This window comes from Drosophila montana, unplaced genomic scaffold (genome assembly GCF_035044405.1).
Source record: "Drosophila montana isolate Dmon_TW-CO22-7 unplaced genomic scaffold, ASM3504440v1 contig_2081_1, whole genome shotgun sequence".
In the NCBI taxonomy this organism is placed as follows: Eukaryota; Metazoa; Arthropoda; class Insecta; order Diptera; family Drosophilidae; genus Drosophila; species Drosophila montana.
The window spans coordinates 2179426-2207209 of record NW_026996991.1 but is presented as its reverse complement, the minus strand read 5'-3'; the positions used below and the strand labels follow the sequence as shown (position 1 = coordinate 2207209).

General features: G+C 41.5%; 6 protein-coding genes, 2 long non-coding RNA genes and 2 other non-coding genes across 13 annotated transcripts; 3 read left to right on the top strand and 7 right to left on the bottom strand.

The window, feature by feature from the left end:
• Nucleotides 1–256: 256 nt before the first annotated feature.
• On the bottom strand, nucleotides 257–328 carry TRNAH-GUG (transfer RNA histidin (anticodon GUG)). The gene has a single exon. It is a non-coding gene; the product is annotated as a tRNA-His (tRNA).
• A 633-nt stretch (nucleotides 329–961) lies between these two features.
• TRNAH-GUG (transfer RNA histidin (anticodon GUG)) lies at nucleotides 962–1033 on the bottom strand. Its single transcript has one exon. It is a non-coding gene; the product is annotated as a tRNA-His (tRNA).
• A 705-nt stretch (nucleotides 1034–1738) lies between these two features.
• LOC135426707 (uncharacterized) lies at nucleotides 1739–3000 on the bottom strand. Its single transcript, XR_010435949.1, has 2 exons — nucleotides 2729–3000; nucleotides 1739–2669 (listed from the first exon to the last, which is right to left on the bottom strand). It is a non-coding gene; the product is annotated as an uncharacterized LOC135426707 (long non-coding RNA).
• LOC135426706 (uncharacterized) lies at nucleotides 2662–3762 on the top strand. 2 transcript variants are annotated; one of them, XR_010435948.1, is made up of 3 exons: nucleotides 2662–2802; nucleotides 2891–3163; nucleotides 3230–3762. It is a non-coding gene; the product is annotated as an uncharacterized LOC135426706 (long non-coding RNA). The 2 variants fall into 2 exon arrangements; XR_010435947.1 differs by having other exon boundaries at nucleotides 3212–3762.
• Nucleotides 3763–4329: 567 nt separating this feature from the next.
• LOC135426631 (uncharacterized) lies at nucleotides 4330–5527 on the bottom strand. Its single transcript, XM_064679858.1, has 2 exons — nucleotides 4955–5527; nucleotides 4330–4853 (listed from the first exon to the last, which is right to left on the bottom strand). Exons 1-2 carry the CDS (start codon nucleotides 5525–5527, stop codon nucleotides 4515–4517), a joined length of 912 nt encoding a protein of 303 aa, XP_064535928.1. The 3' UTR covers nucleotides 4330–4514.
• A 294-nt stretch (nucleotides 5528–5821) lies between these two features.
• LOC135426627 (beta-glucuronidase-like) lies at nucleotides 5822–8484 on the bottom strand. The gene is made up of 6 exons (XM_064679852.1): nucleotides 8288–8484; nucleotides 7020–8207; nucleotides 6635–6951; nucleotides 6316–6580; nucleotides 6122–6260; nucleotides 5822–6064 (listed from the first exon to the last, which is right to left on the bottom strand). Exons 2-6 carry the CDS (start codon nucleotides 8190–8192, stop codon nucleotides 5901–5903), a joined length of 2058 nt encoding a protein of 685 aa, XP_064535922.1. The 5' UTR covers nucleotides 8193–8207; nucleotides 8288–8484; the 3' UTR covers nucleotides 5822–5900.
• A 714-nt stretch (nucleotides 8485–9198) lies between these two features.
• LOC135426629 (beta-glucuronidase) lies at nucleotides 9199–11807 on the bottom strand. Its single transcript, XM_064679854.1, has 8 exons — nucleotides 11440–11807; nucleotides 11062–11374; nucleotides 10469–11006; nucleotides 10265–10408; nucleotides 10116–10200; nucleotides 9887–10063; nucleotides 9694–9832; nucleotides 9199–9633 (listed from the first exon to the last, which is right to left on the bottom strand). Exons 1-8 carry the CDS (start codon nucleotides 11749–11751, stop codon nucleotides 9440–9442), a joined length of 1902 nt encoding a protein of 633 aa, XP_064535924.1. The 5' UTR covers nucleotides 11752–11807; the 3' UTR covers nucleotides 9199–9439.
• A 4815-nt stretch (nucleotides 11808–16622) lies between these two features.
• On the top strand, nucleotides 16623–20115 carry botv (exostosin like glycosyltransferase 3). The gene is made up of 3 exons (XM_064679841.1): nucleotides 16623–16971; nucleotides 17025–17150; nucleotides 17212–20115. The coding sequence occupies exons 1-3, from the start codon at nucleotides 16741–16743 to the stop codon at nucleotides 19786–19788; spliced, it is 2934 nt and encodes a 977-aa protein (XP_064535911.1). The 5' UTR covers nucleotides 16623–16740; the 3' UTR covers nucleotides 19789–20115.
• A 247-nt stretch (nucleotides 20116–20362) lies between these two features.
• Nucleotides 20363–23591, bottom strand: LOC135426628 (ankyrin repeat domain-containing protein 13D). Its single transcript, XM_064679853.1, has 7 exons — nucleotides 23359–23591; nucleotides 23090–23222; nucleotides 22692–23006; nucleotides 22309–22625; nucleotides 22156–22248; nucleotides 21334–22088; nucleotides 20363–20978 (listed from the first exon to the last, which is right to left on the bottom strand). Exons 1-7 carry the CDS (start codon nucleotides 23455–23457, stop codon nucleotides 20765–20767), a joined length of 1926 nt encoding a protein of 641 aa, XP_064535923.1. The 5' UTR covers nucleotides 23458–23591; the 3' UTR covers nucleotides 20363–20764.
• A 316-nt stretch (nucleotides 23592–23907) lies between these two features.
• Nucleotides 23908–27416, top strand: LOC135426630 (lysophosphatidylserine lipase ABHD12). Of its 3 annotated transcripts, none has more exons than XM_064679856.1 (5): nucleotides 23908–24094; nucleotides 24168–24276; nucleotides 25283–25550; nucleotides 26040–26158; nucleotides 26220–27416. In XM_064679856.1, exons 3-5 carry the CDS (start codon nucleotides 25465–25467, stop codon nucleotides 27272–27274), a joined length of 1260 nt encoding a protein of 419 aa, XP_064535926.1. In that variant the 5' UTR covers nucleotides 23908–24094; nucleotides 24168–24276; nucleotides 25283–25464; the 3' UTR covers nucleotides 27275–27416. The 3 variants fall into 3 exon arrangements, with proteins under 3 accessions (XP_064535926.1, XP_064535927.1, XP_064535925.1); XM_064679857.1 differs by lacking the exon at nucleotides 25283–25550 and adding an exon at nucleotides 24781–24817 and having other exon boundaries at nucleotides 23915–24094; XM_064679855.1 differs by lacking the exons at nucleotides 23908–24094; nucleotides 24168–24276; nucleotides 25283–25550 and adding an exon at nucleotides 25798–25973.
• Nucleotides 27417–27784: the final 368 nt, after the last annotated feature.

The window sequence follows — 27784 nt, the reverse complement described above, 5'->3', positions numbered from 1 at the left end:
ATCAAGATACAGTTAAACTAAATCGATATGGGCTTTATCAAGCGGGCACAAAGATATTTAAAAATGTTGTCGTCTTTTGACCCACTTTAATTAACACTAGTCTACACAGTTATTATTAATATTATGTGGGATAAAATATCTGCATTTATTTATATATACTAAATTTGTAGGAGACTAATTTAGAATGTATATTATTATTATATATTTTAATATAATAAAAAATTATCCGATTCCGTGACAATGCATATTGCAGCATTGCCGTGACCAGGATTCGAACCTGGGTTACCACGGCCACAACGTGGGGTCCTAACCACTAGACGATCACGGCTACATCGGTTATGTTGTCGGGCCGACTAAAATTTAGTCTTACAATCAATCACATACATACACATTTGTGCATACGTGAAACACAGACAAAAGGTAGATGGCTATTGAGTGCAGTTTGATTTTATAAAGTCGCAGCTAATTTACAAGCAATGACACAAACACTTTTAGTGAAAATTAGACAACCATAATTGAAAAATAGATGGCGCTTGTGCTGCGCTTAAGTGGAACAATTTCATGTTTGCATGGATTTACAACGCTAGTTTATGTAAAATATTGTATGTATGTATAAAATTTAGGCTTAGAACAGCGACAATTTAAAGCACAATATATAATTATGTAGTAATATCGTAATGACTGGAGTCAAAAAACAGTTTGTATTATACATTTGTATACACAAACCATTTTATTTAAAATTTGTCATACTTTGACAATTATTAAATTTTTTCGTGGGTACTTAGCGGGTGTGTTTCATTTGTAGTGATTTCCTATTGTAAATAATGAAGGTTTAATAAGTGGTTGGGTTGGTGAAAAAAACAACTTTGATGACTTATGTTTTTAGATGGAAATTAAAATAATGCATTTATTTTCGTAACAAAAAGTACAACCAGGCTCCGTGACAATGCGTTTACAGCACTGCCGTGACCAGGATTCGAACCTGGGTTACCACGGCCACAACGTGGGGTCCTAACCACTAGACGATCACGGCTACGCTTGGTTGCTGAGCGGCCTCGGCCAAAGTACTGTTTTTTTAGGAATCTAACATATTTGCTTTCATCTTACTCAATAAATAAACGTTTTAAGTTAAAAACAAACAAGAAAATATAACTATTATAAATATTTATATGTTTTGCTTTAGTTATTACAAATATGATCCAAATCAGATAGTCAAACCAAACAAATTGTTTTTATAAATAATCAATTTTTGCTTAACAGAGGCCAGATTTTTTCCTATGAAAAACTAAATACTTGCCAAAGTAATCAAACAACGCGCTTAACAAAAATCGAATTCCTTAACGATAGAGACCCCAATATTGGCACTGCTAGATCGGTTATGAAATTTGAAGCCACAGCCTTAAGCTATAGCAGGCGCCCATGAAAGTCAATAATTAGACAAACAAAATATAAAAATGAGATGACAAGCTGTGGACTGGGTGCAGCATCACAATGAATCATTGTTGCTCATGTGAAGCCAAGTGTAACATTCGCCGAGGCGAACAGATTTTTCAACAAGAGACTTACTCGAGTTTACATTGTGGCATCTTGGAACATTTTCGGCTGCATACATATGTGCATATGTATGTATAGTTAACTCATATTATGTTTTCTACTCATGATGCGCATTTTGATTTTAAGGTATATTGCTGCAGTGCTGTTACAATTTGTTGACCAAAAATGTGCTTAATTTCCTAAATTGGTTGTTTGTTTAGCTTATTTATTGTTAACAGGAGCACAGTAAGTAATAAAAGTGGGTGGCCGACTTAGATTTTTCTAGATAGTTTGCTACCTGCCATAACCTATTTTTGTCCCAGCAGATGCAGACAAACATCTTTTCTTGAGCTCTTTCCTCATTGTGGAAAACTAAAAAATGTGAGTTTTTTGTTTGTTTTCGTGTTCCTATTTCTAACAGGCCTGCATAACTTAGAAGCCACTGAAATCTTGAAACAAATGTCTCATTATCTGTTGGCTTAGAGCCAGCCACCTGCTGGGGATAATAAAATACGAGTTTCACAGATTGTCTTGTTGTGATCTTAAAAATCGTAAACGTATCTCATTTTAGCAATGCTGTAATCCTATTCCTTTCATCGTTGAGGTCACGCTTCATTGATTCAGGGTTTCTGCCGTAGTGCTGTTTGTATTATTTGCATATATTTAATATTATAAACGATTTGTGAAGACTAACTGCTATATTTATTCTCAACTGATATGTACTAAGGAAGAATAAATAATTAAAACTTTCTCGCACAAAAAACCGCAAAGTGAATGAAAATGTCAGCTTTAAACTGGTCCATTCGAATAGGCTAGCAGAAAATTGGCTATAGTTTTATAAACAAGCTGGTTTGTCTCAAATTCTTTTTTCTACTGAAATTTCAGCACGCATAAAAATCTCAACTCATGTTTAAACCTTCGGCAAGATTCTCGGCACCTGTTTATTCGTTAGGTTTGATTGCATTTTGAATCCTCAACCTACCGCCCGGGCCACTAATACCTAGGATGATGGGAAACGGTTGATTGATGTATTTTTTGTTTACTTTTCTAATTGATTTCGAACAGGTCCACAGCATCTAGCTGCTGGTATTGATTCGTCTTTCTATAGTTCACATTCAGAATCGTGAACGTAAAACCTGGTAATTATTCTGTTTGCCTGTTTCTTTGCTACACTTTTTAACTCTTTTGGGCTTACAATTTTTCATATTCCAAATTTGTTGACTTTGTTCGTTTCAATGGGACGAAAAATGGGCCTTGGCACTCAGAAAGGTAAGCAAGACCGACTTCCTTATATGTATATTCGCTTGAATGTAATTCAATACAAATTCCACGCATGCATCGTCAACTACGTCTGGAGGCCCTTGGTGGTTGTTTTTTGTCGAGTGCTTGTGTCAACTTCTGTGTGCCTATTCAAAAACATGAAATTATCGTGACAAATATCAGGGTCTTTTTGTGCTTAAGCACACACGCAACGCCAACTTTTATTTAAAAGTGATCCGGATTATTTAACAATGACAGCAAAGGAATGTGTCCCTAAAAACTACCATTGCTTATATTTTTACTTATGATCGCAAATTGTCTGCCAATATAACAGGCAGACAGACAAAAACAAAAACTATGTATACATGAGGTAGATATAAATATTTTCACAGGCCTCATATTTACAATTCCGTTCTAGTCTTATTTATTATTACAGCATAGAAAGTTCCGTCACGCATAAGTCAGCTTCTGCTCGCCTGGCAGGCGTATGTCACAGGGCGTGAAAAATTCTCACGCTCACAATTATGTGTTTGGATTGTGTAAAGACAGGCGAGCTCGACAGCAACTCGAAGCCCTCCACGATCGCACGACCCGACCAATACAACAACAAATCGAGGATCTTTCTAAGTAATTCAGCGTGAGATTCTAGCTCTTCAATGTTGTCTGCTCGCCTGTTCAGAATTTAAGGTTATTCTCTGAAAGTTCCCACGCAACGTCAAGATACATTGTACGATGCTGGCAACAAACCTATTTTATGTTAAAAAAGATCCCTATCTGCAGGAGGTGCCCTTAGAAAATGAGTTTTTTTTTCCTGTAATTTTTTTATAGCATTGTTCGCGTCTCAAGCGTCTCATGCTTACTTCCGTTTTCTTTGGCATGCTTAGTTGGAAGGGGTGTAGTTTTTCTGCACGCCTGCTGAATTGTCAAGATTGAAATTCTTCAAAAAAATCACCAAAAACAGTGACCTGATGATCCCCATTGAGCCATAATAATAAATACATAATAATAATTGTTTACCGGATGTCAACGAAGATCTTGAATAGGGATGTTGACTTGTCAGACATAAAATAAAGCAGACGTTTCAGGTAAGCCAGTGTCTGGTGTGTTGAGTAAAGACACTTGTTCTGAATCTGCTGTTGCCCTAGTAACTACCAAGACGTAGTGCGATGAAACCACTTCAAGAGAGGGTAAGTGCCAGCGTTTGCCTTCTTAAGAACACACAAAAGAGACACCCGAGGAAACCTTAACGAAATAGTAGACATTTTGGTGGTAGTTTTTTAAATATACTTCAGAAACAGGTATAACCGCACCAAGTTCAGGTAGAAATCCTTACCGAGTGGTAACGTGCTCGCAAACATGATCGCCTGTTATTCTATTCACAATATTGTTGCTCCACAAAGATTTTCAAATTGAGTTGCATAATATTATCTGTTGTGATTCCGAACATTACAGCTTCTGTTTAATTTAATCGCCCAAGAGATCATGGACAACAAAACACTTTTTATAAAACCACCCGAGCTCATAATAAAACAGATATTTGCAATATTAACAGAAACCTGTTTGTCAAACGTTTGTATTAATTAGAAATTAAGCAAGTTAACAATTTGCGACCAAGTGTATAAATATATGGACATATACTGAAATTATAAATATATATTTCACTCGAAGACCAAGTGATTACAGCTTCGCATGCAGGAAAATTGCATTTAAATTTTTGGGATTTAATATTTAAACTTCATTTCTAAGCAACCTAGCTTACTATCCAATCCATAAAACGGATTCTTAATGGTAGCGTTAAGAAAGTCGTTCTCCTTAAAGCTGATAACCATATGATTGGTGCAACTACTAGCGCAGGATACGGAAGCGCAAGCCAGTTTATTGGCAATACAATCATCGATAAGACGAATGGATGCCCCCAGGGATGAGCTAGTACTATAGACCGTGGTGAAGGCACACTCCCAGGTCTGTGTAGTGCGTATATCAGCAGCGCACTTTGCCTGTTGCATGTAAGTGTTGAAGTTCTTCTGGTTGTTTATAGTATGGGTATTGGTTGTAGTAATCTAGAAGAGAGAGTTCATTTGGTATATATCCTATGATCAAAATATATTCAAAATAGGTAAACCTATCGAGTAACACTTTATCACTATTCATTCATACTTACTGCACTCATAACGCAGATTGTGTAGTTCAGTTGGCTATTGGGGTTTCGCTTCACGCAGTCGGACAGTAATGTTTTAAGGTTGCTGTTGTAGAAGTTCTTTAGGTTGTTAAAGGTGTTCTGTGAATTCGTTAGGATACCGTTCAGGTTGCTTTGCGCCGTATTTGCACAGCTGCTGAGGGCGGTTCGCACATTGGCAATTAAAGGAATTGTTGCGCTGTAGTTTTGCACGCATTGCTTGTGCCAAGAGTCGATAAGCTCAATTGGATTTAGACGTGCTTTCGTTTCCTCCAGCTTTGCTTCCAGCTGATCGGCATGCACCGCAATAGATCGTAGTTCGCTGGTATAGGTTTTCCGAAAAATAGCCAGTTCATCCTCCCACATCTTAAGCTTGGCGTCGTATTGTCTCTGGTTCTGAGCTATATAGTCCTCCATATGGACCGTAACAAGAGGCGTAGACAAATCGCCATAAGCTCCTAGGCAGATCAACAATGGGAGCAGCAGGACAGCGCTTTGCATCTTGTCAGTAGTAAACTTCAATACTGATTGTCGCTTGAGTATTTGGTGTGATTGCATTTTAAATAAATGCTGTCGCTGCTTTTATCAGAGTTGTGCTTCCCCCATCGAGGCGCAATCAACAATAATTTCAGCAACAAACTCTTATGGCAATTCTTTAAATTTGTACTGCGGTTGCCTATCAAATTTATCAGTATTTACTTAATTCGCTCTAGTTAGAGGAAGTATTTACTCAAAAAATTTCGAAAGCTTTTTATATTTCCTGGAATTTACTTTCAGTGCAATGAAAGATATAAATGAATAAACCATATAAATATTTGGCTTTCTGCTTTAACTAAGAGTGCTATAAACCTGTTTAAGATTGAAATCATCAACTTTATCTCCAGCTACATATATGCTATTGGGGAATATTATAAGTTAAGACGAATGTATACTAATTCCAGTCGATAATGTAATCGAAAAGATCAGCAGGCAAGCTGGCGTTATCCAGTTTTAATGCGAGTGCGTGGTAACGCTTTCGTAACAGATGCGCTACATCTTTGGGTTGCCGATTACGTGTGAAAACGCCCTTTTTATTGCCCCCTACACGCGTGAAGGCTACGAACAATTAGTTAGATTAGTTATTTAGTAGTTAGGAAAATATTAGTTACTTACCTTGCTCTGTCTTGAAATCGGCAAAATTCCAGACAAATTCGCCAATAAACCATTTAAGCTCACGCAATCGATCAAATGCCTTGAAATGTTTCGAAAACAGCGTCGTCTGATATTCCTCCGACCAGATAAATGCGGGCAACTATGTTGAAAATGATTAAAGCGCAACTCGCTTAAATGTTTCTCTAACGTCTTACTGTGTGATATCCTTCAATGGTATCACCGCCATACTCAAACAGAATAACCGGCTTCTGATACCAATCTCGCCAATTTTTGGCCTCGTCGTACATTGGTTGCACAATCATGTCGGTGCGTCCTGCATTGTGATACCAGGCATTGTAACGATTAAAGCCAATTATGTCCAAAAATTGTGACATCATGCACTCAGAAGGCTTATCCACATTGCTAGCAGCCGTTAGAGGACGTCCTTGGGCAATGCCCCGAGTATAGTTGGCCAATGCGCTGTCGTAACATATAAATTAATACTTTCTATTAATTCGATTTTTAATAACTTACCCAAAATAAGCTTCGGCCGCTTTTTTCTTTGTGCGCGGCTCATTCGCTATCGACCAGGCAATCACAGAAGCGTGGTTGCGATCGCGATGAATTAGCTGCTCCAAATAAGACATGTGGTTAAGCAGCAGCTGTGGCTGGAACAAATCCGTATTAACACTAGCGCACTCGTCGATGATCATAATTCCATGCTGATCTGCAAACTGCATGGATTCCTCCGAGTAGGGATAATGTGAGGTGCGGTAGGCATTGGCTCCAACCCACTGGAGTAGACTAAAGTCGCGCGTGAGCAGCGCGTTGTCCAGGCCCTTACCACGAATCTGTAATAAGCACCGTCAGATAAAAAGGTATTCATGCTGTGAATACTGTGCGGTTTTACACAACTTACATCCGAGTCTTCGTGCTTGCCAAAGCCACGCAAATAAAGCGGCTTGTCATTTAGGTACAAGCCGTCGTCGTTCCAGCTGAGGTTGCGAATGCCAACGGGCATTCGATAGGCGTCCAACAGCTCATTATTTGGCTCTGCTTCAGTCCCGCCTTCAGCAATCAACTGGAATTCCAGTGTGTACATGTATCCTGGATCCGGGTTCATTAGATAGGGCCACCAAGGCTTTACATTTGGTACAAGCAGAGTACCATTGCGAATATCCCGATTTATTTGATGGGCCGCAACATTGCCATTTTTGTCTCGCAATTGTACTAGCACATGAGTTGACTTCACATCCAAGGCTTCAGCATTACCAAGCCACAAGCGATAATCAATGCGGCCCATTAGATTTCTGGAGACCTGCGTTTTCAGTTCCACGTCGCTTATGTAAGTTGGTGGCGTTGTATAAAGATGTACTGAACGATGGATGCCGGCGTAGTTGAAAAAGTCGAATGTGTATGTTTGTATATAGGCGAATCCATCGTCATTAACTTGCTTAAGCACTTGACCTTGAGGAATGGTGTGATTGTTGAGGCGGTTGTCTACCATGATTGTGATGCGGTTCTCGCTGCCGTAATTGACAAAACTCCCAATCTCCACTTCGAACGGCAGATGACCAAAACTATGGCGCAACGTGGTATGACCATTGATCCAAACAATAGCTTCGTAGTGAATGCTACCAAAACGAAGCCAGACGCGCATGCGATCCTTACGCCATCGGCTGGGTACAAAAAAATGTCGCTCATACCAAACTGTTCCCACATGGTCGCGTAGTCGCTGGTCTACGGTCACGTCGTTGTAAGATGCTGGTACAGGCATTAAAGTTATTTCGTGATTCGTCACTCTGAGGTTTTGCTTGTACCATTTTTCCCGTATGCCCTGTAGCGGATCGCTGGCATTGCTTCTGAGCAGGTTCCATATTCCGTCCAGAGAGCGCACTTCTCTCGTATTGGACTCATGCGGATAGAGCAGACCCACTGTAGGATTCGGTGGCTTCACATTTGTGTAAGTATATATGTTTCGATGCGCACTCGTAGACTCCTCTAGATTCGTAAATTCTTTGGGGCAGGATGCGACTACACCCAAGAGGCAACAGCTCAATAAAGTTATCAAAAAGCATGTATTTCTTTGCATTATGGCGCTATAATTCTGTTATTTAAAGAAAAAATGAAAATTCATTAAAAATAATAAAAAATATTAATATTGGCATCAAAAAGAAACAAACGTACATATGTGAGTCAATTAATAAATACTTGGCTTCTATCGGTCGTATCGCCGCATTACTCTGCGGTCATTTATGCTCGACCAAAGTATTTACGCGACAACAAACATTTTACTAGTTGGCAATGACTGTAACACAAAAATAAATTTACGCTTTGTTGAAGGGAGAAAATATTAACTACCGTCGAACACCTACAGACAACAGCATTGCAATATTTTATATTTAGCAGTTTTAAGCACAGTTCTCCGCCTTGGCCTTATCGATAACAAAAACATTGTCATCGATAAACGTATCAAATACAATAAAAATCAGCTGTTGTGAACTTTGTGGTGTTCGGTTAGCTACTTTTTTAATGAAGCAAACTGCTGAGCTCTGGAGTTTTGTTAAAAAATATTTGTGTGGCAATTTCATAGATATTTTAGTCTTAACTTGTGCCCGACTTAGATTCTCGGTGAACATTTCTAACTAACATTACACTTGTTCAATTAAATTTCCTTGTATGTAAACAACGAGGCCAAGTTAGTTAGATAGGAAAAATAAAAGAGATAGAGAATTGCTAGAACAAGAGAGATAGAGATTAATAGCAGTAGAGACTGGCAAAGAGATTGAGAGACGGAAGAGAGTAGCAATGAAATGTAAGAGAGCAAACGGGTGAAGCAACGTAATGGAGAGTGAGTGAGAATATACACATGCATATTACAAATGGCTTACCTTATTATTTGTTGGTTATAACAAATAATAAACAGCATTTACTTTGAGCCAGTCAGCCTCATATAAGTTCATCAAAATATTATTATGAACGTTACTAAAAAATTACCAAAATATGTAAGCTTTAGTTGATCAGAGCCCACACCAAAACCAGTATAGATATAATATATTCTTAAAGAAAAGCTTCTAGTCGAGTACACTTTGGCATGATTTAAATTTAATTTGAGTCAAAGGCGAAAACTCTTTATTTTAAAAAGAATATAACATTGTAGAAGGTGTAGCTACTGAAATGCATTTGTGGTCAGTTTTAGTAAAACATTGATTATAAAAACAGTATAAATATCTACAATACTTTTCTTTCGCGTGGACTTATGTGTATAATATTGTACTGTTATGTTGTTGTCAGATTAAGTATTCCACAGTCGAAGATGAAAACCTTCTAATTATTATTTTATAAATCACTGGAATCATGACTTATATTGGAACCCACATCAGCAATGTAGGTGAACAGGTCACTTGGCAAGCTGCACTGATCCACCTCGCGGCCGAGAGCAAAATATCGCTGGCGCAGGAGGTGAGCCGCCGCTTTGGGCTGACGTGCACGCGTGAAGACGCCCTTCTTGTTTCCTCCGACTCGTGTATAAGCTGGGGGAAATCGAAACTTTTAGTACGCTTATATCGGCGGTCCTGTCAATTGTTACCCACATTGAGCCGTTTTGAAATCGGCAAAGTTCCACACGAACTCGCCAATGAACCACTTTTTGCGCCGCAACGTGTCGAAAGCCTTAAAATGCTGCGAGAATACCTGCGTCTGGAACTCTTCAGACCATACAAAAGCGGGTTGCTGTAATAAGAAATGGGCATTAGCTATAAAAGATGACAGCTGGCTACCTTTTACCAGATGTAGGCCCTCCAACGTGTCGGCGCCATACTCCGCCATGATAACAGGCTTGTTATATTTTGTGTTCCAAGCGGTTGCTTCATTGATGACACGCTGTGTGACCATATCCAAGCGACCAGTGTTGCTGTACCAGGCGTTATAGCGGTTAAAGCTTATTATGTCTAGGTGGCGACCCTGTATGAAAAAATAGCTAAGTATGTAATTCAAATTTGGATAAGCTACTTACCGCCTTGTCATCATTCGAGGGCACTGCGATAGCCGCTGTAATTGGCCTCGTGCTATCCAAGGATCGTGTGTAGTTGGCCACAAATCTATAAAAGAAACGCTGCATAGGATAATCAATGACCAAGAAAACTGTACAATCTAATTACTCACTGGAAATATGTGTCGGCATTTAGCTGTCCTGTGCGGGGCTCATTGGCAATGGACCACATCACAACGCTGGGATGATTTCGATCGCGATGTACTAGCTGCTCCAGAGAGGATTTATGTTTGTCCAGCAACGCTTGATTAAAGTTTCTGTAAGAGAGAAAATGTAAGAAAGCGTTAATTTTTGGTTATAATTATTATATTTATTACTCTGTATCCACGCTGGGGCATTCGTCGATGATCATAATGCCATGTTGATCGGCAAACTGCATTGACTCTTCCGAGTATGGATAATGCGATGTGCGGTAAGCATTGGCCCCAATCCACTTCAGCAGATTAAAGTCACGCGTCATCAAAGCATTATCCAGGCCCTTCCCACGCACATCGGCATCCTCATGGCGCCCAAAGCCGCGAAAATAGATAGGCTTGCCGTTAATAAGGAATGTAGTGTTGGTCCAACTAAGCGTCCGAAGGCCCACATTTAACCGGTAGACATCTAGAAGCTGCTCCTTGGCTGCATAGAGTTTGATCTCTAACTCGTATAGGTATCCCGGATGAGGATGCATTAGATACGGCCACCAGGGCTTAGCTTTCTCAATTTGCAATGAACCCAAGAGCTTGCTGTTAGAGGTGGCATTGGCCACTAGTTCGCCCTCCCGGCTGTACAGCTGCAGTCGTGCATATAGAGCATTGTCCGCTTCATTAGCGGCTGTGCCATTCACGGTAATGCTGTAATTCACGGTGCCCACTGAAAATAAGCTGCGGATATTATAGTTCTACTTTGGTCTGAATCGGATGCTAACCGCTGTTGTCTTCGGACAGATTCGTCTTGATCTCCACCTCCTCTATGAATGTTTTGGGTGTCGTGTACAGATGCACGGAACGGTGGATGCCCGCATAATTGAAGAAGTCAAATGTGTAGCTTTGTATGATGGTGACGCCGTCATCGTTAGCCACCTCGGAGATTTTTCCCTGCGGCACCGTCGTCTGTATCAACGCATTGTCACACATAACGGTGATGCGATTTTCTGCACCATATTTAAGCAAATGTGTGACTTCCGTCTCAAAGGGTAAATGTCCCAACTCATGCTTTATGGCCGACTGGCCGTTGATCCACTGCAGACAAAGCAGACAAGCCATACATAGTCATTGGGGTCAGTTTTTTCTCGGTGATTACTCACAACAAAGGCCTCATAATGGACACTGCCAAAGCGCAGCCACACTCGCTGGTGCTGGCCCCAGGACCGCGGAACGAAAAACTTTCGATCGTACCAAACTGTGCCGACATGGTCACGCAAAGCCTGTTCTGTTGTGATATCGTTGTACGATGCCGGCACTGGCATAGGAATGGTTGGCCTGCTTTTGCTCAAGTCATCATTGAACCAACCATCACGTATACCCTGCGTAGGGTTTGCCTCGTCCGAGCGCACAAAGTTCCAGATACCGTCCAGGGCACGCACCTCTCGCGTCTCTGACTCACGCGGATACAGCATGCCTCGCGTAGTATCAATGTCCTTGTTTAGTATAATCAAAGCTAATGTGAAGTTTAGAATACAGAAGCCGATGACCAGCAAAGAGAGTGAAAGAGCTGAAAGTAAAGAGAATGAACAGTAAAACAATTATCACTGCAATGTAGACCAGTCACAGATAAAAAAAACACTTTTTGTTTTGGGCTCTCGTTCCGCTTCCTGATAAGATACATACATCAGTTGCGGATAACACATAAAGCAGCCAAAGAGGGCATATTTTTTACCCATATACATACTCGTAAGTACTGTACCTGTGCTAAACGATTGGTCAATGCCAATGTCAACGCATTGTAAGACTTAATTCAAAGCACAGCTATCTGGCATTGTGTCGTTTAATTCTTACGGTCTAATATGTACTCACATTTGCATTTGTTATGTTGAAAATCAGTGTGCGAAACGTAACGGAAACGAAATGGAATCCAATATTAATTGTCAGGTTTTGCAACAATGTAATTAAAAACATAAGCAGTCGGTCATGTATATTGACGGTACAAAATTTAATGCGCGTGTGCATATGGCGTATACTTAACAAAAGCTAAACAAAATAATAAGCAATGCAAATTAAGAATGCATCAGAGCTAAGCCGTGGTAAGCTTTCAACATATCAACAGGTGTAGCCGGAACAGCTGTTCTTCAGCACATTCAAGCTCTCCCACACACTCGCAAAAGTTAACGCTCTCCCTCTCTTTTTTTTGCCTCTCTCTTACACACTGACCCAAAATAAACGTGATATTAATATTTAAAAAAAGGAAAAAAGAAGCACTGCCGTAACCACACATTTAGCATTTTGTTTAGATTACTTAAGCCACGCATAGTGTAAAAGAATAACAACAATAGTTAAATAGTCAGACAAACATTTAAACAATCTCTTTAAGCCCATAATACAAGCGTTATGAGGATGGGATATGCGAGCTACGTTTGCTGCTCTCTCGCTTGCCAGCCAAAAGTACACTAAGGCGGGCATTAGTCGGTTGTGCCGCACTTCTTTTTTTTTATTTATCTTCTTACATGCTTATCAGCTGGTAAGCGAAAAAGCACAGATATATTGGAAAAAGCTTCGCTGAGAAGCGGGCTTCAGTTGATAACGGGTTTTTGAAAATATTCCGGTCAAATAGACGAATTCAATTGATTTTCGCTTGCACTTATGGTATGTTTTATTTGTTATTGATGTATTATTTATCTTTTTGCATGCTTATCAGCTGGTAAGTGAACAAGGACAGATATGTATATTGGAAAAAGCTTCGCTGAAAAGCGGGCTTCAATTTATAACGGATTTTTGAAAATATTCCGGTCTCTATATATAAAACTGTTTGTCCTGACTGACTGACTGACTGACTGACTGATTGGTGATCAGCGCACAGCCCAAACCGTAAGAGCTAGGAAGCTGAAATTTTCACTGTAGTTACCTTATGTGATGTAGGTGCACGTTAAGACGGGGTTTCGGGAAATTTCACTCGCAAGTGTGGAAAAATCGCGAAAAACGTTTGTATGTAACTTTTTTGTTTACCATCCGATCGGCCCCAAACTTATTTTCAAAGATCTTTGTTCAAATTCATTTGAGGGGTGTTTCGCACTTTTCGGAAAATCCATTCCTCCTTGATGGAAATGGAGGTCAAAGATTTGGTGGGTGACGTTTCGCGCTCAAATTCATTTCCAGTGATCTATATGAAAAATCATTTGAGACGTGTTTCTCACTTTTCGCAGAATTCAAACTTCTTCGGGAGGAATGCGATTTAAAGATTTTTTGGGCGGCGTTTTAAGTTGTGTCCGATTTGCATCAAACTTATTTTTAAAGCTCTTCATAAGAACTTAATAAGTACGAATTTCAGCGATTTGGAGAATTCAACCCGCAACAGTGGTAAATTGGCGGAAAAAGGTTGTATGAAAGTTTTTTGTTTACCATCCGATCGGCCCCAAACTCATTTTCAAAGATCTATGCTCAAATTAATTTGAGGGGTGTTTCACACTTTTATGAAAATCCATTCCTCCTTGGTGGAAATGGAGGTCAAAGATTTGGTGGGTGACGTTTCGCTCTCAAATTCGTTTCCAGAGATCTATAAGAAAAATCATTTGAGACGTGTTTCATACTTTTCGCAGAATCCAAACTTTTCGGGTGGAATGCGACTCAAAGATTTTTTGTGCGAAGTTTTAAGTTGTGTCCGATTTGCTTCAAACTTATTTTCAATGCTCTACATAAGAACATAATGAATACGTATTTCAGCGATTTGGGAAATTCCACCCGCAACAGTGGTAAATTGGCGGAAAACGGTTGTATGAAAGTTTTTTGTTTACCATCCGATCGGCCCCAAACTCATTTTCAAAGATCTATATTCAAATTAATTTGAGGGGTGTTTCACACTTTTTGAAAAATCCATCCCTCCTTGGTGCAAATGGGGGTCGAAGATTTGGTGGGTGACGTTTTGTGTTCAAATTTATTTCCAAAGATCTATAAGAAAAATTATTTGAGACGTGTTTCACATTTGTCGCAAAATCTAAATCCCTTCGGTGGAAAATGCATTTCAAAGATTTTTTTTGGTGAATTTTAAGTTTTGTCCGATTTGCATAAAAGTTGTTTGATTGCCGTCCGATCGTTTCAAAATCATTTTCAAAGCTTTTTGAAAACATTGATTTTATAACATACGTGCCACGAGCAAGGCCGGGTGTTACCCGCTAGTATTAATATATTTCCCAATTCGATTTTCATATTAGAAACTTACGCATTTTTCCGCCTCTGCGAGTATTGAGCTGTAACTACGGCTAACTGCTAACTGAAGTTAGAACGCCAGCGGCAGCTCTCTTTTTAAAGACCATGAAGGTGCAACTCGAGCAAATGCTTAAAATGCACGGCATGACAAATTCATTTGCATATGCTATAAATTCCAGACACCGCCATTTTACTTGTCTTTTTTTTAAGGCTAAGTGCTAATTAAAACAACAACTTACCCCAGATTTCATATTTCTGATAAGACAGGCGTAATTCCAGATGCATTGTTCTACTGAACTGCAACGTGTGTTTGGCCAATGCGAACTGAATTTAAATAAGTTATGCGACTTTCTGCGCCTACATCAGTGCATGTCCAGCTAACGGACTAACTTGACCACCATACAAATACCAAGCGCCGTAGCCGTAGCCCTAGCCGTACCCATGGCCCCCGTACCCGTACGGCGTTGTGAGCCAGTTTCTTGCGGCTTCTATAAGCGATAGTCGCACGGCGAGCCTGAATCCGCCAAAACGCTCAACGGATGTCATTAGACAAGGTAATTGTGGGCCGCAGTGCTGCAGCCGCACAAAGGTCGCTCAGTTACGCCCTCGGCTCCCTCTGGGTTCCCGGTGCTGACTGGTTTTAAGCGCATGGACGGAAGCTCACGCACACACACACACACAGCCTGAGCCACAGACGCAGCCGACAGTTCTCAATGCATTGAATGTGCCCCTAATAAGGCCCCACACGATAAGCTGTGTGTTCCAAATCCAAAAGTGTGTTCATCGCATTGTTTGGGGTCAACGACAAAGAAATCTACGACACAATCACAACATGAATAAGTCTGGGCTGCTTCGGGCAGTGAAATAAAGGAGCTGCCAGGAGCCATGCCAGAAGGATTTGGTCGATTAATTTATTTTGATTAGAACGGCTTTTGATGACTGCATTTAATTTTGCTTATCTGTTCTCATTAATATGCCTACTTGTTTTAGTAAATCAAATGAAAGACCCATTGGGTAGGTCCTGACTTAGATTGGCGTTCTTTTTCAAAATTACCTTAAGTAAAACTCCAAATTTTAGTTGAAATAAATGCAATTCTTTTTAGTTCCTCGATTATTCAGCTTTTATATAATTAAGATAAGTGGAAACCAGGAAATCAAGTTTAATACCGGGAATTTTAGAGAGTCATTTATCAACAGCCCCCTCCTCACGATGCTTTGACATAACTTACACAACATGATGTATCGTAATTGTATTGTAGAAATCATTTTTAGATGGTAAAAATAATGGATAATGGGAAAAATATACATTTAAATACGTTTGTACAGCTACTTATGTATGCATATGCTAATTTTATTTATTTATAATATAAAATGAAATGCTCTAGCTAACAACATTGGAATATAATTACTAATATTTACTATGGCACTTTACCCATTTTCACTTTTATTGCTGAGGTGCTTTCTAAACGTTAGTTATTTGGCAAGTTTTTGGATGAATTTTTATTGACCGGCTAAATGCACTTGCAACTTTGAATCATTTTTTGTTATTTCTCATTGGGTTTGATCAATTATAACACTCTGTGCTTAATTAGTTTACGCTTTGCCTAAGATAAACTCCCGCCGGTCAAAGACGAAATTACGCATAATAAACAATCAAGCACACACACACACAAAAGACTAAACACGACGATGGCCACAAGCTAGGCGCGCGTACGCAGGCCGACTGATTTCAAAGCTTCGGCTTTAGTTGCGGTTTTGGATTCTTGTCAGCAAGCTTGGTGAATTGCATACATATTTACATATGCGTACATATGTGTGTGTGCTGGTGGAAGAGCAAGAGGCAATAGTGTGTTTTGCCACCATATATTTTATGTCGCACAAAAAATAAAGAAAATATCACCAAAAACATGCACATGCATTTATGTAAAACCTGCTGAAATGAAATATATTAAGGGGCCATACGTCTCTAACACAACAAACAAAAGCGACATTTTGCTAGCGCACATTTTTAATAGGTAGACAGGGCTGTTATTTAAAACAATAGCATTGCAATGTAAACAAAATCAGCTGTAAAGATTGGTATACTTGTCTGATAGCTCGATAGAATAATAATCGCGAGTTAAAAATTATCGATGAGTTCGATATATTTAGACAGTGCTTTTAACTATGTTTAGTGCAATGTTTTGATAAAAGCAAACAATTTGCATTTGCAAAGCTAATAATTTCCAACTGAAAGTGGAAACAGCAAAATGTCGCTATCCTTTGATCTGGATAGCACCAATGCCTATCAAAGCATATCACAGGACTGCAGCGATATGGATAAAAATCTGTCAAAATCCATACCACCAGCAGCATCAACGCATCTAAGATACAGCATGAGCGCTGTCTGGATGCGACAGTGTCGTCTTTACAAGTTTACGATCCTAATATTGCTTCTATTGGTGCTGCTGCCTTTGTTAGCGCATCGCAAGTTGCTTAATGTGAGTTAAATATGCTGTGCTGATCCATAATAATCATTCATTCTTTGTGCCAGGCTGAGCTGGATACACCGCCGACAGATGTGCATCGCACTCGACCGCTGCTGGACGCCTATGAGGATTTTAGTGCCATGCGGGCGAGCGATCTGAAGATGCGCATTGAAGAAATGCTGAGAATTAAGGTAGAAGGAATTCGGCAGAGAGAGGCTCATACATATTTTAAATTGTGTGCACCCGTTTTAGAGCACCGTATCTGTGGAGCTGCGTGAACTAGAATCTCGTCGTCAAAAACTTCAATCGGACATCAGCCAGTACAACCAGAAGATCGAGGAACTGAAGCAGGAGCTGTTACGGGAACAGACTGAACTTGAGCGTCTGAAAATCTCTGTGGAGCAGGCTCAGGTGGCGCAACAGGAAGCCGTTCAACGCAACACTCCAGAATTAGCCTTGCCACGCACACTACTACCCAGCTCTCTTCCGCGCAAGATGAACGCAGTCAGCAAAGGCATTGCAGCTGTCTGTGAGATGCACAATTGCTTTGATCATTCGCGCTGCAGTCTTACCTCCGGTTTTCCAGTCTACCTTTACGATCCAGACGTTTACAACGTGCAACGTGCGGGTTACGACATCGATGGCTTTTTGAAGACCACTCTAAAACAAACTTTAGGCTACAATGCGCACATCGTGCGAGATCCCAAACTGGCCTGTATTTACCTTGTACTAGTGGGTGAAGCTCTTTTAGAGCAAGATCTTCTGCGCAACAACCGCTATGCAGCACAAGAGGTCGCACACCAGCCGCAGCATTCGACAGCCGCAAATGACGCCGTAAGCTCGCCCATCGATATGCAAAAGCTGTACCAGCTGCCATATTGGGGAGGCGATGGACGCAATCATGTACTGTTGAATCTTGCGCGCCGCGACTTAAATTCAGCACGCACCAATCCGCTGCTTCAGCAGAATACCATGCGTGCCATCATCGTACAGAGCTCTTTTGAACGTGATCAGTTCCGACCCGGCTATGATCTGATTGTGCCGCCCATTCTGGGCCCTCCAGGTGGCGATGTCTGGCAGGAATGCGCCAGTATGGTGCCAGCTCGACGAAAGTTTTTACTGACGTTCCAGGGGGAGCTGCGACCGACACAATTCCCGCAATTAGCAGTCCAGTCGCTGGATGACTTTATTATCGATCATCTCAATGATATGTCACGCACCGCCACACAGGATCACTTTCAGCTACAATTCCAATGCGTGCCTGCAACAGAGCAACAGGAAGCGGATACCTTAGGCGATTGGACGCTTTGCGGCTCTGACTCTTCGCGCAAGCAGCTACTCAAGGACTCTACATATGTGCTGATCTTGCCTCCATTGGGCCAGCGCGTTAGTTCCACGCTGATGTTGGCGCGTCTCTACGAAGCGCTGCGCTCGGGCGCTGTTCCTGTCATCCTGGGCGCTGATGAACTGCGCTTGCCATATGCTGAGACGATTGACTGGCGCCGTGCTGCACTTTTACTGCCAAAGGCACGCATAACGGAATTGCATTTTTTGTTGCGGGCTGTCCAGGATGCGGATTTACTGCAATTACGTCGCCAGGGCCGTTTAATTTGGGAACGCTATCTTAGCTCGGTGCAAGCCACTGTGGACACTGTAATAGCCAGTATGCGCGATCGACTGGGAATACCGCCACGTCCGGTGCCACCAGTTGTTGCCCAGAGCGTTTTCAATAACACTTTTATACCTCTGAAATCGGAGCCGCCTGTGGGAATGGATACGGAGCCGGAGGAGTCCCTGGGCCCAATTGAGCCGCCGTATCCGAGTCCATCTTTCCGACGCAACTATACAATTTTTCGCATTCAATCAAAAGAAGCTTGGAATGATTGGATGGATCCATTTTTCTTGTATCCGCAACTTCCCTTTGATCCGGCTCTACCATCCGAGGCGAAGTTCATGGGCTCTCACACAGGCTTCCGACCCATTGGCAAAGGGATTGGCGGAGCTGGAAAGGAATTCAGTGAAGCACTGGGTGGTAATTACCCGCGCGAACAATTCACCATTGTTATCCTTACCTACGAACGTGAGCAGGTGCTAATGGACTCGTTGGGTCGCCTCTACGGACTGCCATATCTGCATAAAGTGGTCGTCGTGTGGAACTCGCCTAAGCCGCCTTTGGATGACCTACGCTGGCCTGATATAGGTGTGCCTGTTGCCGTGGTGCGAGCCCCACGCAACTCTCTCAACAATCGCTTCCTTCCGTTCGATGTTATTGAAACAGAAGCAGTTCTCTCAGTGGATGACGACGCCCATTTGCGGCATGACGAGATTCTATTTGGCTTTCGCGTGTGGCGAGAGCATCGCGATCGGGTCGTCGGTTTCCCGGGTCGCTACCACGCCTGGGATCTTAGCAGCAATAACATGTGGCACTACAACTCAAACTATAGTTGTGAGCTGAGCATGGTGCTCACGGGCGCCGCCTTCATTCACAAGTACTATATGTTCCTGTACACCTATCACCTGCCGCAGGCCATACGCGACAAGGTGGATGAGTATATGAATTGCGAGGATATCGCCATGAATTTTCTCGTTTCCCATCTGACGCGCCGTCCGCCCGTTAAGGTAACCTCGCGCTGGACCTTCCGCTGCCCCGGCTGTCCGGTGTCCCTTAGCGAGGACGACACACATTTTCAGGAGCGTCATAAGTGCATAAATTTCTTTAGCCAGGTCTTTGGCTACACACCGTTGCTTAACACGCAATATCGTGCCGACTCCATACTCTTTAAGACGCGAATTCCGCACGACAAGCAGAAATGCTTCAAGTACATCTAGATTCGAGACTCCACAGCGGGCGTACTTATGCCTAATCCTTTTTACTATATTTTAGCTGGTAAGTATCTAGTTAACAATACAACTGATCAAGCCATCAGTAAGTGGCTATAACATGCGTAATTGTGAGATTATCGAAATGGTATATGTAAATACATTATATAGCTGCCATGAATATGAATATGGAATTTGAATTCATATTTGTTTTAGCTTCGGCTAGTCGAACAGAGGTTCCCAAAGAGTTTGTAAGATTTTTAATGTTAAGTTCTGTCCAAGTCAGAGATGACATTGTATATACGGTCGAATAAAATATAATTGTTTATTTACGCAGTCGGTTTCGTTGTCATTTTGTTCGATTGGGTAAGGCGTAATTAATATAAAGTTTCCTTTTTTATTTGTATATTTTAATTTTCACAAAAATTTTTACTTGTATTAAAATATTGATAATGCTGATTAGTAGTAAACTAATAGATTAGATCAATATACACATGTGTATAAATAAATCAGAATGTTAGAAAAGTTTCCCCGACAGCCGAAGATTGACAATGTTAGCAATGACTATTCTGCACGTGACGCATTTTTTTTTTGTCGCCTAGGAGTTTTCGTCTTTAATAGTTATTTAGCAAGAGCTAATACATGAATTTAATATGCATACAATGTGATATACATTTATGAGGATATTGTAAAAACGCGCGAGTTTCGGAGTTGAGAGCTTAAGAGCGTTCCTTAGCAGAATAGAGTTCAGAAGAAAATTGTTCTTGCTATGTTGTTTAGTTACATATCACAATACAAACCAACATAAACTAAAAAAAAAATTTACAACATAGGCGTAATTTTTACATACTATAATTACATATAAACTATTCCAATTTTGGTATCGACAAAAGGGGAATCTTTTGATTGACGACAGACTTGTGACTGCTGATTGATTGATTGGTTACATTTGGTTACCTAATTGGTTCAATGGATGGTAGGATGGCTAGTGCTCCTGCAGGCTGAGCTTAAGCGCCTGCTCGATCATCTCTTGCTCACGCTGGCGCTCCAACTCGTATTTTTGCTGGTCCTGCTGCGAAAGACGCATGGCCATTGCCAGATCAGAGTCCATGTACCGAAAGCCGCCGTCATCATCATCCTCGGAGACAGGTGAACCGCTCGCGTTGCCACGGGCTCCAAGAAGCGACTCGTGCAACACACTGTGAACGGAACAGAGAAACACACAAAAAAAGCAGGGGTAAAATGATTGCTAGCAATAGGTTGGAAAACGGCAAGGGGAAAAGTAAGAATGTAATCTACTTGAAGATCTTTTTCATGTAGCTAAGATCATTCTTGAACTGCGCGCCCGCCGAGACAGAGCGGTTTCGCTGCTGCCGCTCTGGAGGCGGTGCCAGGTGAGAAGTGTGCAAAGGCGAAGGCGAATAGCGCCCATATAGTTGGTTAGGTGAGAGCATAGTGCGCTTATTTAAATAGGAGTGGGAGTTACTAGCGTTACGTTACGATGCACTTGTTAAAATCGGATGTATAAGTAAAAAATATATGTGATTTGCTCACCGCTGCAGCTGCTCGTCGTCCTCAGGCAGCAGCTCAGTGCCTACAGCATTTTGACCGCGTAGCACCTCCCAGATGTCAACCTTGTCAGTTTCATTGTCTAGGCCACATGCGCCGACTGCGCCGCTTGACTCAGCCAGGCTCTGCTCGATGGCGTACTGCAGCATGTCGTCTTCGTCCAGCGGTATTTGTCGGCGCGAGTCCGCGCCACGGTTGGCATAATGACTGGGTATGTCAAAACAGCGATCGTCCACCAAACATGTAGTGCGGTCTTGCTCCTGAAGTGTGGTCACGTGCTCCACCGGCGTTGTCATGGCGAACACATTGCCGAACGTAATGCAGGCGTTGAGGACATGGAAGAGCGGTATCTCTACCTTGACCGGAAAGCCAGAGGGCAGTTGCATTGTAATAAAGTCTTTCAGTTTGGATACATGCGGGCTGGCCATTGTGGACATGAGGTCCAGTATGGGAAGCACTTGTTCCTGCAGGCGAATGGGATACTCTTCTGCCAGCCAAAGATTGGCCTTAAAGCGCTGCACCTTTGTGCTTAAATTCTTTGGCTTGCCAATATCCCGACCCTGCAGATCAACCTCAGCACTAAAGTATTCCTCGGGTGTGATAACCACATGAGGCGTGCTAGCGCCAGAGCCGCAGGCAGAGCTGCCATTGCTCTCAGCTTGAAGAATGGGTGATGCACGGTCGCCATTTTCACTGTAGGCAACAGCAGGAACTGTCTCGACGGGTCGAGGTAAATATGTCTATAAATCAGAAATCAGCAGTTGCCATTAGATGCCTAGAGGGATGCCTTCACAGTCTGCGACTTACGCGCTCTTTGATTGCAGGGACATCCGTTGATGGCACGTAATCCTCGTCAGCAATACCCAACAAACTGTGCAGAGGCGTGCGAGCCGTTTTGTTCTGCAAAAAGAGAATAATCAGAATTAATTGTTAATTATTTGTACTTTCGCTTAAGTTAACCTTGATTTGCTCCTCGTTCAGATGGTCCATTCGCGTCTTTGTGACAAACTCCACGTTGCTGGCGCCATACACCTTACAGTTGTAACCATTGATAACCTCCGACTTTTCGCTGCGCCAGCCCCAAATACCAGATTTGTTGCGCTCGAAACTGATCTTTTCCATTTCGATGTTGTTGGTGATGACGGGCGCCGCCAGGCGCGCCCGAACTGTGCCCAACGGTGGCGGTATGGCCACAATATCACCAATATCGCTGCTCATCTGCTCCACCATCACCTCGTGTGTATCGTGATCAATTTCAATCATTGTTGCCGTGTCCTCTATTAAACAAACAAACCGATGCTGGCATTATGAAGTGTATAGTTATCGCATATCTTTGCACTCACTGCCGCCTTTGAAGATGTAGGATCGGTTGCCGCGCTGCCAGGTGTTGTTGTCGAAGCCAAGGAGGGTAGTGTCGATGCGCACGTTAGCACCACGCTTGTACACCTTGTAGGTATCACTTGGACAGAGGCGAGACATCAACGGCACCCACGACGTGAACTCCCACTTCATCTCTATGTAGAAGTCAGGTGCGTCCAGCAGATGCTGCAGCAGTTTTGGCACGTGCGTCACACGTTGCACGTGACGTTGCAAGTCGCGTACTTCAATGATGGCGGTCAGTATATCCACATCGCCGGTACACACAGCCTCCTGCACAACTATATATATATATATGTGACAGCAGCAGAAAGAGATAGAGGGGGATAAGGAGTTGAAAGGGCAGCTCGGGTATGCGACTTACTTGACCAGCCTGCATGTTCGTAGGTCGCATTGCACTTGGCAGCTAAAAGGCACTTAACGCATTGCAAATTTGCTAGACGAACTGCTAACATTAAAGGTGTGCGGCCGCGCGGATCGATTTTTTCCTTATCAATCTGAAAGTTGAGCTGTTAACGTTGTTCTATTGTTGCAATCGAGTCATTTGGGGCACTAATTCAATTAGTAGCGCACACCTACCTATGCCTGTCCCCGTTAGAATTCGGGGACCACACCACCCACCCGACTACAAACCTGTTCGGTCTGCAATTGTTGCTGCAGCTCTTCAACGTTCCCATTCCAGATCTGCCAGTGCAGCGGATATTCTGACTTAACTTCGTCCAAACTCTTCATTCTCTCGTTGCGGCGCTGCCGTTGCGTTCTACTAATTGCTAACTAGAGTTGTATCGAATTGTTCGAAAAAGGTTCGATCGAACGACTTTCTAAACTGAACATACGAACTGAGTCCCTTATTGTCGTTCATTTAGTTCATAATTGCACTCTTACTTGTTTCATCAAAACTTTAACATTTTTCAATACTGTTTTTCACACGACAAGTATTAATCGATTGGGGACGGTAATCGACAGCCCACCCTGTGGTCGGTTGTAAATATTCTATTTATGCATTCCAAATGTAAATTCATAATTAAAAGTGTCGCAATTTCAAAAGTTGACTTTAAAAGAGTACAACAAAGTAATAAATATTATTGATTAGAAATCTATCGAAATATATAATGCCAGCTGTTCGTTTAGCGGAGTGCACACACTGGCACACTGTTGTTCTTTATTGAAAGAAAAAATAATCAAAGATTATAATTCTTAATACTTGAAACTATCATCAAGTGAAGCCAAAGAAGCTTCCTACGAGAAAGCTATTTGTGAGTTTGGTGACAATCTGGTTAAGTGTATTTACATTGGTATTGGTCGTCGTCTTGGTATTTGAATATATTATATAAAATATAGCCAGAACTAACAGTAATCGTGGCCATACGTAAGTCAAAAGCAATAGGGCATATATGTCTGATAAATACTTTTACTTACAAGTTACTAACGTACTCCTGCAGATCTCAACAAAGCTGATTACAGCACAAGACGAGAAACATCAAAATATTTTGACTGAAACACAACTTTACACTTTCAGCATTTGCCACGTAGACTGCAACAAAGGCGCCGGTAAGTGTCGCATAACATATCAACTCAATTAGCGTTAATGGAAGCATTAACAAGTGCATATACAATTTACCATTCATATTCAATTCAAGTTAAAGTAAAATAAATGCCTGTGAAAAGTCACAGAGCGCACATGATCAGCTGGCCGGCGTAAGACACAGAGTAACAAAGAGAAAGAAAGAGAGAGAGAGAGAGAGCGGGAAAAACTTGCGTTCACTCGCGAACATAGTTTTGCATTTGTTTTGTTTTGGGGCCAGTCAGTCGTATAAGGCCAAACGCACAGGCCTCAACGTTGCCTTTTAGTTTGTTAGTCTACAAAATTGTTTGAGAATCGGTCAAATCATATAAATTACCTAATTGCCTAATGATTCAATTGCTTGCATTTGGTTTAGTCTGCGTCTGCACTCTCTCCACTCTCCATTAATCGTTTGCTAACCGTGTTGTTTTTTGTTAATCCAAACTTTCTAATTAAATGCTTTGTTCATTTTCTTCTTGTTGTTGTTGCAGTTATGCTCCTTGCTCGTAGGCGGCATTTCTTCAAGAGGTGAATTCTAGTGTTTTGTATAATTAACGCGTAATTAACATATTTTTAAAGAATTTTGATTTCAAGAAATTCGAAATTCCTTAAGGCTGCATAAGTCATAACTGTATTAGTTTATTTTTATGTGTGTAGTCTGTTGCTGATAACGGGATCGGTCGGTCAGCGATTCATATACGTTATCATTCTCCATTATCTTTATGTGTTCGGCAAATAATACGATACATCACGCACTGCTGTTTAACTAAACGTAATAATTATTTAAAGCCGCCTTCTGCCTAATCAGCAACAGGGTACAAAGTTTTTCACAGTGCATTTGTCAATTGTTTTTTTTTTTTGTTTTTTTGGCTTGGGATATTTCTCAGTTGGATGCTAGTATGGCCTTTTGCATGCTTTAATTTATTTAATTTGTATGTATAATAAGCTAATAATCAAGTAACTTTGTTTATTCTCTTCCCTATTTTCGGCTAGACGTTTAGTACGTTTGTAAAAGAAAAATCCGTGAATCTCACACAGAATACAAATATTTTGTACAGAAAAACAAAACCAAGCCCCAATTTTTATACCGCTCTGCTAAAATTAACCAAAGGCTCGATCGTACAATCATACCAATTTTAAATAATCGTAATCGCGGGAAGTTCTCGTCAACCGCAATGTACGAGCTTCATAGTTGTTTAAATTTAGTTTTCTATGCAACGATCATTCCCGGAACGATCCTTATTAGTTGGCTGACTGGGCTGTAAGTATTTATGCTCGATCGCAACGATCCCTACATTAATAAAAAAAAGTTTATATATATATATATATATATATATATATAAATATACACATATCAAAATATACACATTTAAAAATATATCTAAATGGATGTAACATAAAATTTGTTTGATTTTATACACTGCATATATATTTTTTGTTATTATTTTCATTTGATTTGTAATTTGAAAGAAGTTTTTTGCATCGTGGCATAAATATTTGGCATCTCGCTCGGGATCCTTGAGATGGCAAACCTCACTGTGCTCCGTTTCAGCTCCTCTAGTTGCCGTATCAGAAAGTTGACAAGAATTCCAGCTGCTGTGTCCACTCGAATCAAAATTACATTTGTATATAATTTAAATCATTTTGTGTGTAGTTTTTCTTTTTTTGTAGTTGTTACGTTTAAGTACTCTTTGTAATGACTCTGCACAGGACTAACGATTAATTTGTAAACAATGCGATTACTCCTCAGAGTTGGCCTACCCTGTCTGGTGATAGCCCTGCTGCTGTTTCTCGTCTTCTTCGTACTGCTGCCTCTGGCTTTTCGGTCCTCGGTGACATTGCAGCGGGGCATACTTTTCCTCACATTCAGTAAGTGATTCGGCTTAGTTTCCGAGGTGCGCTCCAATACGAAATTCAATATTTCTTGTAGTTACCTACCCGAAAGGACTTGACCTCACTAAACCGGATAGCGTTGGACTTTATGCAACACGCAACTTCTATATCACCGTTAAGGATCATGACGAAGACGATGACGGCGTACGCATTGGTGTCTGGCACGTGCTGCCCAAGAACACAGTGCGCCGATTTAGGCGAGAGCTGCATGTGGAGGCGGCCTATGAGGAGGATGCGGCATCAGCTGCGTTGCACGAGCAGTTGTCCCTGCCCAGCAACATCGCCGGCAACAATGAGGAGCTAGAGCGATTGGCACCTGCGCTGCGAGCTGAATTTCCGGTGATTGTCCCTGAGAATGAACAGCTATTTTATGAGCGTTTACTACGCGTGCCGGGCGGCAGCGTGGTCCTCTATTTGCATGGCAACACTGCTACCAGGGGCAGCGGTCATCGTTCCGAGGTATACAAGCTCCTACGGCAACTGAACTATCATGTCTTTTCATTCGACTATCGCGGCTACGCGGACTCGGATCCTGTGCCGCCCACAGAGGATGGCGTGGTGCGTGATGCAATGATGGTTTTTGAATACATTGCGAATTTGACATCAAATCCGATTTTCATATGGGGTCATTCCCTGGGCACCGGTGTGGCCACCCACATGTGCGCCAAGCTGGCGAGTTTAAAGGAGCGCGGTCCGCGCGGCGTCATACTGGAAAGTCCATTTACAAACATTCGTGACGAGATTCGGCTGCATCCGTTCTCGCGACCCTTTCGACATCTGCCCTGGTATGACTTTACGATCTCGGACCCAATGTATAGTAACAGACTGCGCTTTGAGTCGGACAAGCATGTGGCCAAGTTTCCTCAACCCATCATGATTGTGCACGCTGAGGACGATGTTGTGGTGCCTTTTCATTTGGGCTATCGACTCTACCGCAATGCACTTGATACGCGCAGTCGCTCCTGGGGACCAGTTGAGTTTCATCGTTTCGACGGGAGTCATGGCTACGGCCACAAGTATTTATGTCGGGCTCCGGAGATGCCGAGACTGGTGCAAAACTTCCTGGAGACCTATCGCGATGCAGTCTACTAGACAAGGATTCCTTCTTGGAATGTAGGATGTAATTTATTTATAAAAGCAACAGAGTATTTAAATTTAATTTTATACAGCAACATGTTACAATATTAATCACACGGTGCATACAAATTAAAGTAGTCATTTATAGGATACAAAAGTGTTGGGCTTTTACTTCTAAATTTAAGTTTGTCACCGTCGAGGTCAGTGTGTGCACTCTGTTATTGCTTTAATAAACTCGAACTATCGATTTTACCCTGCGAAGTAAATTTATCGCAATCTTATATAACATAGAAAAATCGATTTTTCGACAGCGATACCCTGTTATGCCGCTGTTCAATAACACATGTGTGTTATTTGGATCTAGTTAGCAGCTGTTAAATTCTAATTATTCTCTCAAACTAGCAAAATACTGGAATATTATATTTTTATTTATGTTTTGAGTAATTTATAGCAATTTAAGGCAATATGCAACATTAATAGTTTTGATTAAAATACATAAAAACTTGTAACGGCAAATTTGCTAGG

What these genes read in the sequence shown, in the direction of transcription:
- LOC135426631 (XM_064679858.1), bottom strand. Translation starts at nt 5,527, where the DNA reads ATGCAATCACACCAAATACTCAAGCGACAATCAGTATTGAAGTTTACT. An exon ending in CAATCTGCGTTATGAGTGCA is followed by an intron (nt 4,854 to 4,954) that starts GTAAGTATGAAT and finishes TCTCTCTTCTAG; the next exon opens with ATTACTACAACCAATACCCA.
- LOC135426627 (XM_064679852.1), bottom strand. Translation starts at nt 8,192, where the DNA reads ATGCAAAGAAATACATGCTTTTTGATAACTTTATTGAGCTGTTGCCTC. An exon ending in GCAAGCACGAAGACTCGGAT is followed by an intron (nt 6,952 to 7,019) that starts GTAAGTTGTGTA and finishes TGCTTATTACAG; the next exon opens with ATTCGTGGTAAGGGCCTGGA. An exon ending in CGATTTCAAGACAGAGCAAG is followed by an intron (nt 6,065 to 6,121) that starts GTAAGTAACTAA and finishes AATTGTTCGTAG; the next exon opens with CCTTCACGCGTGTAGGGGGC.
- LOC135426629 (XM_064679854.1), bottom strand. Translation starts at nt 11,751, where the DNA reads ATGCTGTATCCGCGTGAGTCAGAGACGCGAGAGGTGCGTGCCCTGGAC. An exon ending in TGCCCCAGCGTGGATACAGA is followed by an intron (nt 10,409 to 10,468) that starts GTAATAAATATA and finishes TCTCTCTTACAG; the next exon opens with AAACTTTAATCAAGCGTTGC. An exon ending in CGATTTCAAAACGGCTCAAT is followed by an intron (nt 9,634 to 9,693) that starts GTGGGTAACAAT and finishes GATTTCCCCCAG; the next exon opens with CTTATACACGAGTCGGAGGA.
- botv (XM_064679841.1), top strand. Translation starts at nt 16,741, where the DNA reads ATGTCGCTATCCTTTGATCTGGATAGCACCAATGCCTATCAAAGCATA. An exon ending in CGCATCGCAAGTTGCTTAAT is followed by an intron (nt 16,972 to 17,024) that starts GTGAGTTAAATA and finishes TCTTTGTGCCAG; the next exon opens with GCTGAGCTGGATACACCGCC. An exon ending in AAGAAATGCTGAGAATTAAG is followed by an intron (nt 17,151 to 17,211) that starts GTAGAAGGAATT and finishes CACCCGTTTTAG; the next exon opens with AGCACCGTATCTGTGGAGCT.
- LOC135426628 (XM_064679853.1), bottom strand. Translation starts at nt 23,457, where the DNA reads ATGAAGAGTTTGGACGAAGTTAAGTCAGAATATCCGCTGCACTGGCAG. An exon ending in AACAATTGCAGACCGAACAG is followed by an intron (nt 23,223 to 23,358) that starts GTTTGTAGTCGG and finishes CTCAACTTTCAG; the next exon opens with ATTGATAAGGAAAAAATCGA. An exon ending in GACGACGAGCAGCTGCAGCG is followed by an intron (nt 20,979 to 21,333) that starts GTGAGCAAATCA and finishes TTCCGTTCACAG; the next exon opens with TGTGTTGCACGAGTCGCTTC.
- LOC135426630 (XM_064679855.1), top strand. Translation starts at nt 25,813, where the DNA reads ATGGCAAACCTCACTGTGCTCCGTTTCAGCTCCTCTAGTTGCCGTATC. An exon ending in TTTGTAGTTGTTACGTTTAA is followed by an intron (nt 25,974 to 26,039) that starts GTACTCTTTGTA and finishes ATTACTCCTCAG; the next exon opens with AGTTGGCCTACCCTGTCTGG. An exon ending in CATACTTTTCCTCACATTCA is followed by an intron (nt 26,159 to 26,219) that starts GTAAGTGATTCG and finishes TATTTCTTGTAG; the next exon opens with TTACCTACCCGAAAGGACTT.